The sequence below is a fragment of the Zootoca vivipara genome, chromosome Z1 (genome assembly GCF_965207765.1).
Source record: "Zootoca vivipara chromosome Z1, rZooViv2.hap1.1, whole genome shotgun sequence".
NCBI classification, from domain to species: domain Eukaryota; kingdom Metazoa; phylum Chordata; class Lepidosauria; order Squamata; family Lacertidae; genus Zootoca; species Zootoca vivipara.
The window spans coordinates 7,342,968-7,357,998 of record NC_142583.1 but is presented as its reverse complement, the minus strand read 5'-3'; the positions used below and the strand labels follow the sequence as shown (position 1 = coordinate 7,357,998).

Here is a 15,031-nt window from a genome sequence, read left to right as displayed (position 1 = left end):
CCATACACAACTTCTAGAAGTACAGTGGTACCTTGGTTCTCAAACTTAATCCGTTCTGGAAGTCCATCCCCAAACCAAAGCGTTCCAGAACCAAGGCACGCTTTCCCATAGAAAGTAATGCAAAATGGATTAATCCATTCCAGACTTTTAAAAACAACCCCTGAAACAACAATTGAACATGAATTTTACTATCTAACGAGGCCACTGGTCCATAAAATGAAAGCAAATAAACCATGGACTATAGCCACACAATCAATCAATCAGTAGCTGAACTGGGTTCCACAATGGCACACAGAAAAGAGCCGCATCGGTTTAAGGAAATATTGGTCGACTATTACACTTCTGAACTCATTTATGATTATCCTAGCCGTTCCTATGCGGTTATACTTTTTTGTTTTGTTTCCCCTTTCCAAACAGGTGCAGCCCTATCCCTCGGGAAAACCCTGCTCCCAACTCCCAGGGCAGGGGGCGCTTGCGCCACCCATCGGCGCAGCAGCGAGGGAGGCGCTTCGCTCTCTCTCCTCCTCCGCGCAAGATCCTTCCTTCTTGGGAAGGCGGAGCGTTTGCGGCTGCTCGCCGATCCCGGGTCGGAGGCGAAAGGCGGCTGCAGGCGAGGCTGAGAGATGGCGGCGGCGGCGGCGGAAGCGCGCCGGGTCCTCGTGTATGGCGGCCAGGGCGCCCTGGGCTCCCAATGCGTGCGCTACTTCCGAGGGAAGAACTGGGTAAGGGCAGCAGCCCCGTGGGGACGAATCGAGGCTGCTGGTGGTGGGGCCAAGGCGTTCTTGGCGTTGGTGCAGATCAGCTGCGTCTGCACGGAGCGCCGTTCCCTAACCCACCTTCCCGGCACAACGCGCGCGCGTGTGCGCAAAGAGCTCCATCCGCGTCTCTGCAAAAGGAGGCGCGCGGGTTGCGCGTCGCCGCAGCCACTCGCTCTGCCACGGACTTGCGCGGCGGCCCTTGGTCCTGTCCCTTCCCTTAAAGTTTTTTTTTTTGCTCCCGGTAGACGAAGCTGTAGGTTGTCGGGCGCAGCCAGCGCTCCTTATCCCCGCATCATCCCCCGAAACAGCAATTTCCCGCTGCCCGTTAAGGAATCGCAAGGGGACACTTGCAATACTTGCTGGGGAGATGAGAAGGAACAAAGGGCTCTTTCGAAATAGGGTTGGGGGGGGGGGAAGCTGTCCTGCTTTTGGGCTTGAGCCTGAGAGGTATAGGGAAGTGCGCAAAGTATGGGCAACATACTGAAATAAATCTGCAGTGAATGAATTGACACTCCTCCCTGTTTCCCTTTGAAACAGTTTTAGGAAATACTTTTGTTTTCTGGTGTAAAAGACAAAAGCACAAAATAAGTAAATCGGTTTTTAAACTGACAGTGGGAGAAATCTTGCTCTCTTTTTTTAATTCAGTGGGTGGCCAGCATTGACTTGGGAGAAAACGATGAAGCGAGTGCCAATGTTGTTGTGAAAATGAGCGATTCCTTCGTTGAACAAGCAGATCAGGTAACGTGCATGGTATTGTTTGTGTCTTGCTCCTATGTTATTGTTGGAAGCAATTAAAATGAAAGCAGAAAGATGACAGGGTAGCAAAATAATAGTAGTTGCCTGAAATAAGATCCTATTTGCGTGTGAAAAGTTCTTTCCTCTTGGGAAAGACTTCCCGACAGTTTCTTCACCTTCATCAGCTTTACGAAAGGCAGAAAATTCAGTAGCTGCATTTTCTTCCATTTGCCCCATCACTAGGAGGTGCCATACTGACTTAATTTCTGCCTGTCGTGCAGTTGTTAAAGCTTCAGCTGCCAACATTAGGGCAGGGATGCAATAACTTTACCTCTGGGGAACATTTAGGTGGGAACATCTTGGCTCAAGATGTTGGCTATCCCTTTTAAAAGTCTGCCTGGGTTGTGTGATAACAAATGCAGGTCAAAAGGGGCTGCGTAGCATGAATGTGTGTGTGAGAGAGATGCCATTGATATATTTTGCGGTATATCGTTTTAAATGCATGTTAAGATAAAATGGACTGGTGATCTTAGCACACCTTTGTCAACTCCCATGCTTGTTTTTCTGTTGCTTGTTCTTCCTTCCCCCATATTTATTGGTTCCGTTCTAAAAAGAGGAATCTATTACCTCCGATTTGCTCGGAACCAGCACCCACTGTTCTATCAACCCCACCCACCCCAATCCAGGGTTGTGCATTGGAAACAGATTCCAGGGTTTGGGATTTAGTGCTGGCAAGCTCTGGTTTATACTAAGCCTAGTTCCATTATATTCCATTATATATACTGGTACTTTCCCTGGTTCTGAAGGTTAAACCTGACATGACAAGAGGTGGTTGTGTGTACCTTTGTTGATTTGCCAGCCTTGCTCAAATCCTAATGCGGGTGGATCCTATTTCTTACATGAAAAGTAGCACACAGTTGAGGGCAGTTCAGCTCCCCCCCCCTCCACTCCCCACACCCGTCACTTCAGGCACTTGTTCCCCACCTTGCTTCAATTCCTGTATTAGTTGTAGGTCTGAGAAAATAGCAATTTTGAGATTTGGGCATATGCAAATTCCAGGTATTTCTCTTGGAACTGACACTCCCCCACACTTCTTTGTCTTCACATATTTAAAGGTGACAGAAGATGTTGGAAAACTCCTGGGCGAAGAAAAAGTCGATGCTATACTTTGTGTTGCCGGTGGATGGGCTGGAGGCAGCGCGAAAGCAAAATGTAAGCAACAAACTTGTGAATGCCGTGGAAGAAATCATTTCTTCTTTGTCTTATAACGAGAGTTTTCAGAACGGCTTCTTTCCCTTTTGTGTGCGATCGGAAAATCGAGTGTAGTAGCTGTGTCCAACCAATATTGAAACCTGATGGAAGTTTGTTAAGTTGTTAAGCAGTTAGTATCTTAACCGCCCAGGTGGCGCTGTGGTTAAACCACTGAGCCTAGGGCTTGCTGACCAAAAGGTCGGCGGTTTGAATCCCTGTGACGGGGTGAGCTCCCGTTGCTTGGTCCCAGCTCCTGCCAACCTAGCAGTTCGAAAGCACATCAAAATGCAAGTAGATAAATAGGAACCGCTACAGCGGGAAGGTAAACGGTGTTTCCATGTGCTGCTCTGGTTTGCCAGAAGCGGCTTTGTTATGCTGGCCACATGACCTGGAAGCTATACGCCGGCTCCCTCGGCCAATAATGCGAGATGAGCGCGTAACCCCAGAGTCGGTCACGACTGGACCTAATGGTCAGGGGTCCCTTTACCTTTATCTTGCTAAGAGTCACTTTCCTGCATTCATTTTATGGTGTTTTAAGCCGGGGGTGCCCAAGTGGCTGTATCCAGATGCAGTACTGACCCTTGGCAACCCTGTTGATTTTTCAGGGCGTCATCTCCAGGCTTTGTATCCAGTGATCCCGAAACCACCCAACACCCTACCAGTGTTTCTCAAACTTGGGTCTCCATAAGTTGTTGGACTACAGCTCCCATCATCCCTCACCACTGGTCCTGCTGGCTAGGGATGTTGGGAGTTGTAGTCCAACAACTTCTGGAGACCCAAGTTTGAGAAGCACGGCCACAGGGCCCCATTTCGCACATTACTGCCAGTGGAAGAACTGCCAGGGAGAGCTTACCACCCACTTGGCCATAGCTTGGGACCTCTGGCATGGAGGGGCCCTGCCACCCCCCCCCCCCCGGTTCTCCTTCTGCTGCTAGAGCCTGGCAGAGAAAAATCCAGGCAGAGTCCTAACCACCACCAGCACCCAGTCATCAGCTTTTTTTAGGGGAATGGAAGTGCCGGTAGTTGAGTGGATTCTACCTTGTCCGTTGTTGTTGCACTAGGTCAGAAGTTGGTTTTTCTTCATCGAAAGGGGATGCATTCTGTATTGTGGACTTTAAAGCAAATAGACCAGCTGTGGCCTGGAGCTGCTTCAAATGGAGAACTAGGCTTCTGTTGAGCCAGGCCTTAACCCTGCCAGTGACCCTAAAGTGAATAAGATCCTGTTTGCCATGTCCTTAAGAATGATTTGTGCGGAGGTTGCATTCCTGCTCATTGCACGTTTCAGCGGAGCATGCATGAGCCCATCCTGCTCTACTCTGTCCCGTTCTGTCCTGTTCCGGGTCCAGAAACAACCCACACATACACGGCCGCTCATGCTTTGAACCCATGCAAAACGGGGGTTGCCTGTACCATGTTTGCAAAATAAAAGAAACTTCTGGTGAAAATTCCGCTTCACAGAGACTCACAACGTAATTTTTGCACATTCTACAACCAGTTATGTCTGGCATTTAGAGAGACCATTGGAAAATATTCTCTGTTTTTTAGTGGTTTGTTTGGTCAATTCCATTAAATTCCAGGAAAAGAGTTAATGGTTTCTAAAATCAAACCCAGGTTTTTGCATGGTACTACAAAGCACTTTCCAGTGATTATAAAAGACAGACTTTTGCACTTACATATTAGAAACATATTAGAATAGGAGACTATTCCTCAAAGGACAAACTGATCCTAAATAGCTTCATAAGTCTCAATTATGAGCGTAATATTTCCGAGATGGTTTGTGTCTAAAAGCACTTGTCCAGTTCAAAGCATAATTTTCCTGCTCCAACAAAGTATTGGTTTTTGGAGCAGGTGTAAGTTTGAGCACCTCCCCCTCCCCTTTTCTTCCATGCTTGGCTTCAGAGAAGACCTCCCAGTTTGATAAGCCACAGCTTCCCTGTGACGTCCCAACCAGGAAATTGTGGTCTGTGTCCTGCGTGCCAGGTACGATTTGCCAAACACATTCTGATCTTGTCTTAAACCAGAGTTCGGTTTAGCAAACCAGGAAATCTCTGAAGCTAGGTGTGTAAGAGGAGTAGATGAAGAGAGCAGGAAGCCCTTAAGCTCATCGCTCACTTCTGCTTCAGCAAACCATGGATTGCTGGACCAGGAACATGTAGTTTGAGCTAGGGAAGTATAGAACAGAACATTGCTACATATTCCTTCTCTTTCTCTTTGGGAAGCGGGAGCTGTGTGTTGGGCCCCCTGTTTTTTAGATTCAGGAGGACTCAAATCAGAGTCTTCTGGATAATTTGGAGTCTTTCATCTGGGAAGCTCACCTTAAAACATAATCGTACTCCTCTCACCATATTGTTACAATATAAACCAATCCAAGAATGTAATGAAACAAACGTACAGTAAAACATTAAGAGAACAAGAAACCAACCAGTATACCTGAAGAAGCATCTCCACCCCCATTGTTCTGCCTGGACACTGAGGTCCAGCACTGAGGGCCTTCTGGCAGTTCCCTCACAGTGATAAGTAAGGTTGCAGGGAACCAGGCAGAGGGCCTTCTTGGTGGTGGCGCCCGCCCTGTGGAATGCCCTCCCATCAGATGTCTAGGAAATAAACAACTATCTGACTTTTAGAAGACATCTGAAGGCAGTCCTGTTTAGGGAAGTTTTTAATGTTTGATGTTTTATCGTGTTTTTAATATTCTGTTGGGAGCTTCCCAAAGTGGCTGGGAAAACCAGGTGGGGTATAAATAATTTACCATCATCATCATTATTATTATTATTTTAAATGCAGGCATAGGTCTCTCGAGTCACCAGGTTTTAAGCATATAGTGAAAAGAATACAAAAGATGACCAGTGAAGATCTTGCCCTCAGAAGATAACTTCGAAGTGGGTAGGGTGGGGTTTTTTTTTTAATATAGTTTCTGCTGCAAAACAAGGAATTCAAAACTAGGATCTGAAATCTGACAAACTAAGGGAGATTTGCAGTTTTGAGCAAGGAATAGCACATGCTGGTTCTGTCTTGATGCCTAACGTGTCCTGGATTTTCTCTGCTCACCAGCTTTATACAAAAATACTGACCTGATGTGGAAACAAAGTGTTTGGACGTCAACGATCTCTAGCCATTTGGCCACCAAGCACCTGAAGGAAGGGGGCTTGTTGACCCTAACAGGGGCCAAAGCGGCATTAGCTGGAACTCCAGGTAAAATATTGTGGTGTGCTTTGCCAGTATTCTTTGTGGTGTCAACCATTCCCATTTGAGGAAAAACCAGCCCGCGGTCTTTCAAATTCTCTTGTCCTGCAATGTTGACTAGTTGTTAAGGTCTTTTCAGAGGACATTTTTGACACCTGTAAGGGGATCCACGCTTGAGAGCCACAATCTAGAGAAATTGGGCTGTGTGTGTGAAAAAGCACAAGGCTCATAAGCACACTGTTATTTCTAAGTTGCGAGACACAATAAAAGTAGGCTGCTGTTTTATTTCTTCAAAACGAGTGGCAGCTCTTCTTGTTTACTTTGGATCCTACCTTTAACCTGCCTTCTTCAAAGACCAATGACCTTCAACCCTCTGTCAATAGTTACGAATGTTCCTGGCCCGTTTCGTAACTCTTGGCACAGAAAAGAGTGTGGAAACCGGACTATATTCACTGCCAGCTATAATCTGAGCAAACCCACTGAAATCAATGAACTTTAGTCTATGGATATAAATCAGTCTGTTCCAAGTATGTTGGATGTCAGTCATCTGTGTACTCTGCATTAAAAATCAAACTTCTAACCATGGAATCCAAATTCTGCATTGGAAACGATGAATTCTGTGACCTGAATAAATTATCTTTGCTTAATTTATTCTGCTTTTGGCAGTCGTCACAAGTGGCAGAGTGTAGGGAATGGAAACCTGACCACCTGCCACTGGAAATGGTATGGCTGGGATTGACACTTTGTTGTACATATAAATAGGATTGGGGAAAGAAGGTAAACAGGTGAGCTTCAATGGGAACCTCTCTTTGAGGTAGTAAACTTGTGTCTGGGTGCATGTGAGGGCCAGCATTATGGGATGTTCCTTCATACCAAGCACACACCTCCAAGAAAACCTTGCAGATAAAAAAATCTATCCTGCAAAGAAGGGGTCTTTCCCTGGCATGCTGGATGTTTATGGGCAGGGAATTAAAAAAATTAAGGCAACCTTATAGTCTCTACAGGCACGACTCATGTTGCCACTGTGTGCCATAGTTGGCGTATCTGAAGGCAAGTGGCTATTGGAGACCAAAAGCGCTGAGAGTTTCCAGAGACAAACCTTTTCAATAGACCATCACGATAAATGCTTTGACCAAAGTTGTGAAGAGCAGTGGCTCTCCGCTGAGATACAAATGTGGGTCGTTTGGAACTATATTATTGCATCTCTTGTTTGTTGGGATACCATGTAATTTGTTCCCTTCAGTTCTTTTATGGGAGGGTGTTGGCTCTAATAAACTGGGTGGCCCTTTTCAGTCACATAGCTCTCATTGTAGACTTGCTGCTTGTTTGTGCCACTGTTTTCCTGAAGCTTGAACCCTGGAAAGTTTGAGTCAGGAGCCTCTTTCCTCTACCAACAATCCCTGACAGTCCCCGTCCCCCCCCCCTCCAGCAGTCTGAAGTGGTACAGTCCTGGGACAGAGACTTTGGGGCTTCAGCAGCAACTAGCTTTCACTCCCACTGTGACTTGGCTGACTTCCTTGTTGCAAAATTACAGCTGAGCCAGCCACTAGTGTCCCACTGGTCATAGAGGTGCCTGTGTATGCACATAGCAGCTTCCAAAAGCAGTGGACTGCTGGGATGAATCCTCACAATTGTACCACATTAGACAGCTCCCTTCCAGAAGCCAGAAAAGTGTGGGTTTATTCCCCTGAAACGGTGACAATATTTTGGTGTCTCGTTCAAACAGCTCTGCTTCCTAACCCTCTTATTGCACAAAGCTGATGTTTTCTTCCTTTTGTTTTAGGAATGATAGGCTATGGCATGGCCAAAGGAGCAGTCCACCAGCTTTGCCAGAGCCTCTCGGGTACAAACAGTGGGTTGCCACCAGGGTCTGCTGCGGTTGCCATTCTCCCGTAAGTGGTGGCATTTTAATCCCTACAGCACCCTCTGCTTTAGGTTTTTTCATATGCCCAGTTTGTGCCCCGTTGAAGAAGCAACCTCTGAAATCAGTGGCTTGTGGTCTACGTGAACTCTTGGCCTGGCAACTCGAAATTGCAATTGCTTGAGAATCATGGGCAAGGGGTGGATTCATGCCATTTAACTTTTACATTTCGTTCACATTAAATTTCCCTCTGCTGAAAGCAAATACTTTTAATTTGAACGTGTTGGATTTCTCTCTCTGTATCTCTCCCTCTCTTTCTCTTTTGTTGTTTTGCATTAATTTATAATTTGAGTGGTATAGTTGCTAAGGGACCGAACTACAAATTGGGAACTCCTGCTTCAAATCTTGGCTTTAGGCAACCATGTTATTATGTGAGCATGGGTAAGATTGCAGCTCTAATTCTTGTGTCCATTTATCGGGCCATGAATGCAGGTGCTAATTCTATTCATACCTGGGTGGTCATTATTCAAAATGCACTTAGAATCATAGAGTTGGAAGAGACCACAAGGGCCATCCAGTCCAACCCCCTGCCAAGCAGGAAACACCATCAAAGCATTCCTGACAGATGGCTGTCAATCCTCTGCTTAAAGACCTCCAAAGGAGGAGACTCCACCACACTCCTTGGCAGCAAATTCCACTGCCGAACAGCTCTTACTGTCAGGAAGTTCTTCCTAATGTTTAGGTGGAATCTTCTTTCTTGTAGCTTGAATCCATTGCTCCGTGTCCGCTTCTCTGGAGCAGCAGAAAACCTTTCACCCTCTTCTATATGACATCCTTTTATATATTTGAACATATACACTTTTTAGAGTATGTATGCTGCTGCTATCAGAATAAGGTTGAAGTTTCAGTCTGACGCTTTCATATGAAAATTGCTTTCAATTAGCGCCTGAAATCAGTGGCACCTATTCCTGGGCACCTGTTTGAGGACCGCAGCCATGGTGTATTTATGTGGCAATTACATGATACATGATCTGACGGTCAAACTGCATGTAACAAGCATGCATGTGAGAGACAGTCCTTGGTGGGATGCTGCAAAGCAGCTTTGGAAATACAGTGGGCCTTCCGGATACGAGTTTAATTTGTCCTGGCGGTCCGTACTTACCCCGAAAAGTCTGTATCCGGAGGTGCCGCTTCTGTACACACGCACAGTGCGATAGAGCGCTTCTGCGCACGCGCGAAGCACGCAGAGCGCTTCTGCACATGCATGCGCGGCAAAACCCAGAAGTACAGAATTCTGGGTTTGCCGCATTCATAACTTGAAATTACGTTACCCGAAGGTAACATAACCCAAGGTACCACTGTAGATAATGTTATGCACGGGAGCAATCTTTTCCCAGCCACCATTTGTGTGAGACGTCATTTTGCCTGTGGATAATAGATGCTTGCATGCAAGTGAGAAATTTGTATTGCTCACAGGTGCACAGTCAGTTTCAGTATACAGTGGTACCTCGAGTTACCAACGCTTCAGGTTACAAACGCTTCAGGTTACAGACTCCCCTAACCCAGAAATAGTACCTCAGGTTAAGAACTTTGCTTCAGGATGAGAACAGAAATCGTGCTCCGGCGGTGCAGCGGCAGCAGGAGGCCCCATTAGCTAAAGTGGTGCCTCAGGTTAAGAACGGTTTCAGGTTAAGAATGGACCTCCAGAACGAATTAAGTTCTTAACCAGAGGTACCACTGTAGTCACCTAGAAGGCGAGATATTAATAAAAAGAGCAGTCTCCACCTTCCACTGTCCTCAGCGTTCTGCGTGCATTGTGACGGAGAAGAAATGCAGGCAACATTTATCAGATGCCTATCTTTCTTTGCCCCAGTGTTACCTTGGATACACCAATGAACAGGAAATCTATGCCTGATGCGGATGTTGGCTCCTGGACACCGTTAGATTTCATTGCCGAGTGAGTAAACAAGAGGCTTCCTTGCTCAACAGCTGCTGCTGTTTACATCTAGGTCGCCTGTGCCTTCAAATCTGGAGTGCAGATCCTCAGTCACTGGAAGTTAAATGCCCTTCTGTGAAGTGCAAGTGGCTGAACATGGCTTGGGCGAGTGGTTCTGAAAGTATGGGTTGTGGGAATTGATGGATGCCAGATCAGCTCAAAATCACCTCTATGGCCTGTGCATAGGCAGCATCAGGGTGCATAAAAATAAATGATTTAAAAAAATCAAATCCAAAAAAACGGATTTTTAAAAATTTAAATCAGATTTTTTAAAAATTCAAATCGGATTTTTAAAATAAAATGCTTTTGGAGGAAAAATCTTTCTAAAGATAGTTTTTAATTTAGGTTACATTATAGTCCAAAGGCTATTCATCAGGAAATAAGGATTTGTTTTAAGTTTTTCATGTCTGCTAAAACTCAGCCTAAGTTTAAAAAGAAGAAGAAGAAGAAGAAAAGTTTAACCACATCAGTTAACAAACATGGATACATATGCTATAATGTTATTGCTTTAGTTAAATAAATTGTTTTAATTGTTATTAAGGAAATTATTACTTTTCTCCTTCCAATAAAGTACAGCAGAAAAGTTGTCCAAATATAAACAGTTAACTTATTAAAACTCACAATAATTCATAATTATCTGTAAGGGACCCCTGACCATTAGGTCCAGACGAGACCAACTCTGGGGTTGCGGCACTCATCTCACGTTATTGGCCGAGGGAGCCGGCGGCCAGCATGACAAAGCCGCTTCTGGTGAACCAGAGCAGCACACGGAAATGCTGTTTATCTTCCCGCCAGAGCGGTACCTATTGATCTACTTGCACTTTGACGTGCTTTCGAACTGCTAGGTTGGCAGGAGCTGGGACTGAGCAACGGGAGCTCACCCCATTGCGGGAATTCGAATCGCCAACCTTTTGATCGGCAAGCCCCCTAGGCTCAGTGGTTTAACCCACAGCGCTATTTCTGATAGTATAACCAAATCAGTAATTTTTGATATAACTGTAAAAGCTACTCTGAAAATTTATTATTCCAAAAATGAAACCTTCATCTGGTTGTAAATATTAAGATTATACCAGCAAGAATGGGTCTTTCTGTAAAAAAGAAAAGAAAAAAGATTTAAGTCAAGTCTTACTGACTAGCGATTTAAACCATGATTTAAATCGATTTGATTTAAATAAAATCCACCCTGGGCAGCACAAATCAAGTCCTGTTTGGCTGCCGTCAGAGGTGGCCCCATGTAGAACGCATTGCAGCAATCTAACCTAGAGGTTACCAGACTGTAGACAACAGCAGCTAAGCTGTTCCTGTCCAGGTAGGTCCCAGTCGAAGTTAGTGGAAGGCACTCTGAGCCTTTGAAGCCATTTGTGCCTCCGGGTGACAGTAGTGGTACTTAGGGTAGACTCAGTAACCAACTGAAACATCCCGAAGCAAGCTGCAGTCTCTGAAACTCCTTTCCCGTCGAAGGGGAATAATAATGGCTTGCTTCCTTGTGGCAGAAATAATAATAAATAATAAATAATAAATTGGATCCCTTCCAATCGGGATTCAGGCCTCACCATGGGACTGAAACTGCCTTGGTCGTGCTGGTCGATCTCTGGCGAGCTAGGGCCAAACTGTTTCCTAGTTCTGCTGGATCTCTCAGCGGTCTTTGACACCATCGACCATAACATCCTTCTGGACCATCTAGAGGGCTTGGGAGCTGGGGGCACTGTTATACAGTGGTTCCACTCCTTCCTCTTGGGCCGTATTCAGAAAGTGGTGGTGGGGGATGTATTCAGAAAGTGGTGTTCAGACCCCTGGGCACTCACTTGTGGGGTGCCTCAGGGTTCCGTTCTCTCCCCCATGCTTTTTAATATCTATATGAAGCCACTGGGAGAGATCATCAGGGGGTTTGGGCTGGGTGTTTATCAGTATGCAGATGACACCCAGCTCTACCTTTCTTTTAAATCTGAACCAGTGAAGGCAGTGAAGGTCCTGTGTGAGTGCCTGAAGGCGATTGGAGGATGGATGGCGGCTAATGGATTGAAGTTGAATCCTGACAAGACAGAAGTACTGTTTTGGGGGGACAGGGGGCGGGCAGGTGTGGAGGACTCCCTGGTCCTGAATGGGGTAACTGTGTCCCTGAAGGACCAGGTGCGCAGCCTGGGAGTCATTTTGGACTCACAGCTGTCCATGGAGGCGCAGGTCAATTCTGTGTCCAGGGCGGCTGTCTACCAGCTCCATCTGGTACGCAGGCTGAGACCCTACCTGCCCGCGGACTGTCTCGTCAGAGTGGTGCATGCTCTGGTTATCTCCCGCTTGGACTACTGCAATGCGCTCTACGTGGGGCTACCTTTGAAGGTGACCCGGAAACTGCAATTAATCCAGAATGCGGCAGCTAGACTAGTGACTGGGAGTGGCCGCCGGGACCACATAACACCAGTCCTGAGAGATCTACACTGGCTCCCAGTACGTTTCCGAGCACAATTCAAAGTGTTGGTACTGACCTTTAAAGCCTTAAACAGCCTTGGTCCTGTATACCTGAAGGAGCATCTCCACCCTCACCATTCAGCCCGGACACAGATCCAGCACCGAGGGCCTTCCGGCGGTTCCCTCATTGCGAGAAGTGAGGTTACAGGGAACCAGACAGAGGGCCTTCTTGGTAGTGGCACCTGCCCTGTGGAACGCCCTCCCAGCAGATGTCAAGGCAATAAAGTAACTATTCTACTTTCAGAAGACAACTGAAGGCAGCCCCGTTTAGGGAGGTTTTTAATGTTTGATGCTTTATTGTTTTTAATATTCGGTTGGAAGCCGCCCAGAGTGGCTGGGGAAACCCAGCCAGATGGGCGGGGTATAAATAATAAATTATTATTATTATTATTATTATTATTATTATTATTATTATTATTATTATTATAAATATAAGTTATTCAGTTTACCAGGCTAGTCTTAAGAGCAACGTCATGCTGAGGCAAAGCAGGTTTGGGCTTGGTCAGGGCTTCAGGTGGGTTCCGTGGCAGAAGAAAGGTGGGATATAAATGTATAAGGGAGAATAAAGAATGGATAGATGTTAAATATTCTAAAATGACAAGGTTAGGACTGCAGTCCTAAGCACTGGCTAGGGAGTCAGCTCCTTTGAACATTGGATTTACTTCTGGGTAACATGTATAGAATTGCAGTACGAGGAGGAGTGTTGGACACAAAATCTCTGACCTGAGAAGCTTCTATGCTATTTTTTTTAAAAAGCAGTTCAAATATCATTTATAACATGAAGCTTTAGGACAGGCTTCCTCAGCCTTGGCCCTCCAGATGTTTTTGGCCTACAACTCCCATGATCCCTAGCCAAGAGGACCAGTGGTCAGGGATGATGGGAATTGTAGTCTCAAAACATCTGGAGGGCCGAGGTTGAGGAAGCCTGCGTTAGGAATTGAATTAATTCACAACATGTTGATCTTTGTGTTTAACAGAACCTTTTATGACTGGATCACTGGGAAAAACCGTCCATGTTCTGGGAGTCTGATCCAGGTTGTAACCACAGGAGGAAAGACGGAGCTGTCTGCTTCTCATCTCTGAGCGGTCATAAGTGCAAACAGCAGTGAAGTTGAGATGCAAAGTGTGTAGTTTGTGTGGTCTTCTCTTTCTGCCAGTTAAATGGTCTTATTTGTCGAGCAAGACCTGAGGTCCTATTTGTGTTGCTTGATGTTAGCCAGGTGCACTTAAAAATTATCCAAAGGTACAAAGCGTCTTATGAATCAGGGCTGTGAATTTCAAGATTCACTAATGGCCTCACTGCAGCATTTTCTACAGAATTATGCCGAGTCTCAAGAAAAGCAAACAGTTGAGCCGTAAAACTGTGTTTTAATTCTATGAAATGCATATATGTCACTGTTGTGGAAGTTCTACCGCCTTGGGGTTTCCGCCCCACACTTTGAGTTGTCATTGTGAATGCTGCCTGGGTAGTCATTACCTCAGGTGTAAAATTATGAACTGTCACATTAAGACAGACCAAACATGCAGTCTTGCTATCTCTCCTCCGGGATGTTGTGTGATAAATCAAGAAGATTCATTGAAACCTGTGGGACAGAACGTACAATTGACAGTGTTAGTTGTAAACTGTACCCCACAGCAAGCTGTTGTCTGTGTTGCAGGAGGCGGCTGTGTTGAAATGCTCCTCTACCTGAACAGACTTCTCACTAGACAATACACGTACAACACAGGTGTGCGCAGAGCTTTTCCCTCGAGAAAACATCCCGCCATTTATCCCCCACTCTCAACTGCACACCAGGAAGCCTGCCGAGGGGGCTGTTTGCAAGAGACAAGGTTTAAAGAGGAAACATTATTTTGCCTTAAAAGCTATTCAGCACAGTCAGCACAGTTCAGACCTTCTCTGAAAGGGAGCCAGACCACCAAGGCTATGGAGAAGATTTTTTGGGGGTGGGGGTGGGGTGGGGTAGGTAATAGGTTGTTGTCCAAAGCCTTATTGTACAAAGAGACGTAGCTGGATGTTTGCTTCTGCAGCAACATCACCTTCAATCAGCTGTGAGCACCAACCAGCAAACCGCTTCATTGCTTCTCATGCAAATCATGCCTTTATAAATTTCATACAGTGATTTATAAAAGTGCTCTAAAATTGTCCCAGTTCTGGATATTGCCATATATTGAATTTTGTCCTCAATAAACTTCTTGTTTAGAAGCCCTCAAGTTGTACATTTTATGTGGTCTCTTATGTACTCTTACATCAAATGCTGTCAGTTTTTATCTCCAAAGCAGGATGTGGGCCTTCACTGGCCCCTCCTTTTAATAGATGGACAGTCTAGTACAGGAATCTGCAATAAAGGTGCTAGACCTCAAGATTTAGATAACTGAAGCAAAGCTCATTTGCGCCAGCAAAACTTCATTTTCTTTAAGGAATTGCGTCTGCTTCTGAACACTAGATTTGCTCAGCATCTTCTGCTGTTTTCCTTGACATCTGAATTTGTTTACTCCATGGGTAGGCAAACTAAGGCCCAGGGGCCGGATCTGGCCCAATCGCCTTCTAAATCCGGCTCACGGACGGGAATCAGCGTGTTTTTACACGAGTAGAACATGTCATTTTATTTAAAATGTGTGTCTGGGTTATTTGGGGGCCTGCTTGGTGTTTTTTACATGAGTAGAATGTGTGCTTTTATTTAAAATGCACCTCTGGGCTATTTGTGGGGCATAGAATTAAGTTCATTCACCCCCCCCCAAATATAGTCTGGCCCCCCCACAAGGTCTGAGGGACAGTGGACC

General features: G+C 45.7%; 1 protein-coding gene and 1 long non-coding RNA gene across 2 annotated transcripts in view; one reads left to right on the top strand and one right to left on the bottom strand.

Annotated features, from left to right (window-relative positions):
* LOC148687275 (uncharacterized) overlaps nucleotides 1-15,031 on the bottom strand; it is a 337,005-nt gene that overhangs the window by 156,661 nt on the left and 165,313 nt on the right. The gene's annotated exons all lie outside the window — the stretch shown is intronic.
* QDPR (quinoid dihydropteridine reductase) lies at nucleotides 543-14,457 on the top strand. Its single transcript, XM_035113549.3, has 7 exons — nucleotides 543-722; nucleotides 1,404-1,496; nucleotides 2,609-2,705; nucleotides 5,796-5,936; nucleotides 7,711-7,819; nucleotides 9,662-9,745; nucleotides 13,228-14,457. Exons 1-7 carry the CDS (start codon nucleotides 624-626, stop codon nucleotides 13,331-13,333), a joined length of 729 nt encoding a protein of 242 aa, XP_034969440.1. The 5' UTR covers nucleotides 543-623; the 3' UTR covers nucleotides 13,334-14,457.

Bases quoted from the DNA above. Each gene is read 5' to 3' on its own strand.
- QDPR (XM_035113549.3), top strand. From the start codon at position 624: ATGGCGGCGGCGGCGGCGGAAGCGCGCCGGGTCCTCGTGTATGGCGGC. The intron at 1,497-2,608 runs GTAACGTGCATG...ACATATTTAAAG, and splicing joins TCGTTGAACAAGCAGATCAG to GTGACAGAAGATGTTGGAAA. The intron at 2,706-5,795 runs GTAAGCAACAAA...TCTGCTCACCAG, and splicing joins AGGCAGCGCGAAAGCAAAAT to CTTTATACAAAAATACTGAC.